Raw genomic sequence first — 5,000 nt, 5'->3', positions numbered from 1 at the left:
CATTCTAAGATAAGTGGAATTGGTCTTTGAAAACAGAATGTTTGAGAAGTTAAGTGCAGATAAACAAGGCTATTCATACTCATGTACCCTTTATGCATATACCCCATATGTATATTATCTTATATTACCTGACTATCCAGATAAGAAATGAAAGTGAAAGAGTGCCTAGATAACTTGTGAAATGATTATTACTCTACACACAAGAAAATGTATTTGCCTAACCAGTGACAGATATGAAGGCAGCAGTTTTAAAGTTGAATATGGTTTAAAAATTTATTTCAACACAATAAACATTTTATTCAGTAGACTATAAAATAACAAATGAGTTGTATATCATATTATTGCATGCAAAGTAATGTGGGAGATTTTTTCACTTCTATTTTGCAAATCATTATTTTTTGTGCTTTCAGAGCATGTCACAAACACTGATATTTATCAATTATTTTAGGTGTGTCCCAGCAGTGGAAATATTGTTGCCTTAGCCTCTGTGCTGGTTCAGGCAGCAACCATGGTCAAAGGGCTTGGCAAGACAGTCCGATCTCCACTCAGTTCACTTACTCGAAAGCAATACAAAACTACGGCAACATTCATTTTCAATATGGATACCAAACAGTATTATCTTGTAGATAAGGAACCTCTTCTTGAAGAAGATCCATACAGGTAAGCACTAACTACAACTGTGTTTTCATAAAGCTTGCCCTTAGAAAACTGATTTGATGTTATTTTGTATGCTAAAGTAGAACACCATGAATATAAAAATAGGTAAAAAAGGCTAAAAATCTGCTCTTCACTGATATACAACATGCAGAGCTATTTTTAACTAACTTTTTTTAACTAACTACAGCCTAGAGAATATGGAGGGAGATGTAGGTGATGAGAGATGGTGGCAGAGTGCACGGCAAACGGCCCGCCAGTTACGAACTCAATGGGCTGTGCCAACAGACTATTATTCAAGTGTAAAGGTTTTAACCAATGAACCACTTTTAAAAGGTGAGTCTGCATCGTTTAAATGTCCTTGATTTTATGAGTGTATATAGATATTGATTCTCTTCACCAATTTCTTTGAACAATGCACCAGATGATTTGAATATGTTTAAATTGTAGTATTAAACAATATTTTCTGTGCAGGTAAATCACTGAACCACATTATGGAAGGACAGCACCTGGTAGCACTAGTACTTGGTCCACACCAGCAAGGACTATGAGAAAACCCAACTTTATCAAAGTGTATTTTCAACTTGAGCAAGAATGTATGACATTGCTGAACATATGCTTCCTCTTCCACAATTTAGGTTTTATCATATTGCCATTTTTTTGCTCTGTTAAGAAAGCTGACTGCTTATCCTTCTTTAATGCCAACACTGTGATTGGGACTGGCATGTATCAACTTGTTCTTTGGGATATCATGCATTTTAGCCATTGCTGCCTTTTTTCATGGTAGGATGTTGAGGACAAGGCACTCTCTCCTATTGTGCTAATATCTTGGACCTGCGGAGTAAACTTTTAGTGTACAAGAAGATTAAAAATACCAGACTTACCACAGGATTCACAGTACATACCTGTGACAGTTTATTTCTCAGAGATGAATTTCATGAAAGTTTAGGAGAAAATCTCTCCAAACAACTTGGGTTGTATCCATTCAGAAAATGTATATACTGAGTACTTTATTATGAATTCATGTGTAGCTTCAGATTTGAGTGAAATTTGTTACTAAGATACTGGCAGCCAATGGAGCTATAGAAGCATTTTTTCTGGGAGTTGACTGAGGGGCATTTTTAGTAAGAGGAGACCTAAGAAATAATTTTGAATCCAAAATAGAGTTGATATGATTTATATTTCAGGTAATTTGAGGAGTTTAATACCACAGCTTGATGTGATTTAGGTTTATTTAATCTAGAAGCCAATCTCAGGTTATTTGTTCTCTCTTGACATTGTGATTTAGTTTCCCTTTTTTGCTTGATAAGTGCCTTTTATCACTTTAATGGTGGATGTTTTGTGTCATATTCAAATGCAACACATTAGTGATAAACCTGCAAAGAAGGTAGGTAGGTCTTTTGGTTTAACAAGTTTTATTGTTCATTATCATTTTATCCAATTTTATGGAATGTATTACAAGCTCATTTTGTCATTGTCTTAATTATTATACTATTTATTTCGTTGAAATGACGATAATTGAAGTTGCTATCATTTGATGCTCCTGATGCTGCTTTACAAGTCTTCTAAGTAGAATGTTGCAAGTGATAGTTTAGTATTGTGGAAGGTAAATTTAGCAATATACGGTATCTGGCATTTATAAGTAAATGCAACCTAGGATGGCTAAGTAATAGCTCTTCTAATCAGGGATCCCTCATCACAGGCAGCATAAGGCTTTGCTGCTTTCTACAGGGAAGTGAAATTTTCAGTGCCCTTCATGTAGAAATTTGACTATTGATTGGGATTTTTTTATTATTATTATTATTATTATTATTTGATGAATATGATCTGTTCTCATTAGTTGCAGGAGCAAAACATGTCTTGGACTTATTATCTAATTTGCAAACTCTGTCTCACTCTGTCTCCTTTCACATTGCCTATCTCCTGCTCATCTGATCTTGGCCTTTTTCCCTCACTTCTTTTTCATCTTTTTTCCTTTTCTTTCTGTTTCCTTCTGAAGAAGTAAAAGCAGCTGACATTAAGACCTCAGGGCACTTGGTAAACAGGGATTTTGATTTAACGTCATCTTTCATTCTACATTTCCGCTTGTTTTCACCACTTATAGGAAACAGTATCTTTTGAAAATCATTCAAGCCCATATTAATCATGGCAGGAACATGATGAATACACAGTGCATTTCATACCCTAAAAAATGCAATTGCTGCAGGACGACAAAGAGAGCTTTTGGCGTAGGAATATTATTGGTCAGTTAGGGAGCCTGCTTCAGTGGTTGCTGAAGGGAATTTGGATTTTTTTTTTTTATTCTATCATATTCTAATGTGATAGGCACTCATAATACTAAGATTATTTGAGATTAAAAGATTAAGTTCTGCAGTGGTGCAGCCATCACTCAAGAATGAAAGATATCGTAAGGAGTGGAAATTGATGATTTAGGAGACAACGTATGTGATTTATGGTTGTAAATTAAGAGTGTGGATGGCAGATTTGGAGAAGGAGGTTACCGCTCTTTCTCATTCTTTCTGGAATTAATGTTAGAAATTCCTCAAATTTTTGTCAGTTAGCAGCACTCATTTTATGACATGCTAACAAACATGTATTTATTAGAAAGCAGGAAATTTTATTTCAAAGTCACTGTTGCATGCAGTTTTAGCTCAAGACATCAACAGAAACTTGTTTGTATTTCCTGTTGTAGGACTATGTATCTCAGATGTCTGAGGATATATTACTGATGTGGAACTAATGGTCCAAAAAGCATTTTTTAAACTGTATCTGTATGTCCTTAGGATTAGTACAGAATAATTACAGAAGATTGAAGGATTGTCTTAAGATGGGTTTTGAATGTAAATATCTTCAGGTATGCCTATGATTTTCAATTTTTCTTCTTTTTTTCTTTTTCTTTTATAATTCTTTCAACATTTCCTTTTATGTTGTTAAGATGACTAGGGTTAATAAGGACTGATGAGATTGAATCTAAACCTCTCAGTGGTGCTTGGCTGAGATTGCCTCCAGCTATATTTTATGGATAGAAACAAACAAAAAAAAAAGAAAGGAAGAGTTTGTCTTTCCTTTTTCATTATTTTATTTTATTTTTATTTACTATCCCCCCGCCTCCAAATACGAACTCTTCTTGATTGTGCGGGTACGACAAGTAAAGTGGGACTTACAAGATTTCCTTGAACCATGCATCCTCATTTTTGTATTAATACCATTATCATAGTCAGTGACATTCCACATGTAATTCATTCAGATAGCTTTGTACAGTACGTGGCTGATTTCTGTCTTTCCTTTCCTGTTTCACATCTCTCTTTTTATACGATACGTTGATGCATTTCAGCATTGAATGTAAACAGAAGGGTATTTTCCTTGACTTGGTGATATAGGAAGGCCACAAGTTCCTCCTGTTATTTTCCATACTGTTTATGTAATTTTCTTGTATTTCTTTTGTATTATTGTATGAAGTAGCTTTCTTTTGTATTTCCATTTTTATTGTCTTTGTCTTTTTTTCTTTTAAGGTATGCGTTTCTAATACAAATACTTTGCACATGATATAGAAATATGTATGATATATATTTTGTGAGACCTTCATCAGTGTTATAAGATATATGTTCTGATAAAATATTCAGAAACTAAATATACTTTTAGGTTGTGATCATTTATTACTTTAATGAATTTGATCTTTATCAATGGATTTTGTGTACACTTCATCAGCTGACAAGGTGTATATAAACTGGACAGGTTCAGTATTATATATGCTATATGTCTTGAATATTCTGCCTTTTGCATATTTTGACAAAAAATATTTGGAGCATAGAATAAACATAGGGGGGAGAATATGATGACATGGTTTTATACAGTACAGAATGCATAATCTGTCTGTTTCCTTTGAAACTTGGGTGATTATTTTATTTCCTTGATGGTGACATGTAGCTTGACTCAGGGTATGTTTATTTCACATGTATTATTACCTTCAGTTATTTATGTGTATATATATTTTTATTTATTTATTGTTATTATTTATTTTATTTTTATTTTTATTTTTATTTATTTTTTCTTGTAATAACATATACATGTAGTATTAATTGTTTTATAATTGCATTTTCTTTATTTTAGAATTTTTTGTTTATGATGATGTTATTTTTCATTTATTAAACCAAATGGAAAATATGGACAAAGTAGTTTGAAAGCTAGATTTGTTTGTATTTTTGAAGTTTTTTTTTTATCAATATTATTAATTTCCAGTTCCTTTAACATCCTTAAAAATAATAATATTTAGTTTTTTTTTCCTGATGAACACATTTTATACCATTGTATGATCATTATTTCCTTCAGCCAATAAGATTCTCTTA

General features: G+C 32.6%; 1 protein-coding gene across 1 annotated transcript in view; it reads left to right on the top strand.

Moving 5' to 3' along the window:
- The window catches only part of LOC122248416 (uncharacterized), a 40,127-nt gene that overhangs the window by 34,031 nt on the left and 1,096 nt on the right, over positions 1-5,000 (top strand). The window contains exons 11-13 of the mRNA XM_043008437.2: positions 449-660; positions 845-990; positions 1,129-5,000. The exon at positions 1,129-5,000 is cut by the window's right edge and continues 1,096 nt beyond it. Of these exons, the coding sequence (XP_042864371.1) occupies positions 449-660; positions 845-990; positions 1,129-1,205 (435 nt within the window). The 3' untranslated portion in view covers positions 1,206-5,000. The remainder of the gene's footprint in view (positions 1-448; positions 661-844; positions 991-1,128) is intronic.

This window comes from Penaeus japonicus, unplaced genomic scaffold, assembly GCF_977035675.1.
Source record: "Penaeus japonicus unplaced genomic scaffold, GWHDUDI00000001_assembly GWHDUDI00000024, whole genome shotgun sequence".
Taxonomy (NCBI): domain Eukaryota; kingdom Metazoa; phylum Arthropoda; class Malacostraca; order Decapoda; family Penaeidae; genus Penaeus; species Penaeus japonicus.
The sequence above is the reverse complement of the archived record's forward strand: the minus strand, read 5'-3'. Positions and strand labels throughout refer to the sequence as shown.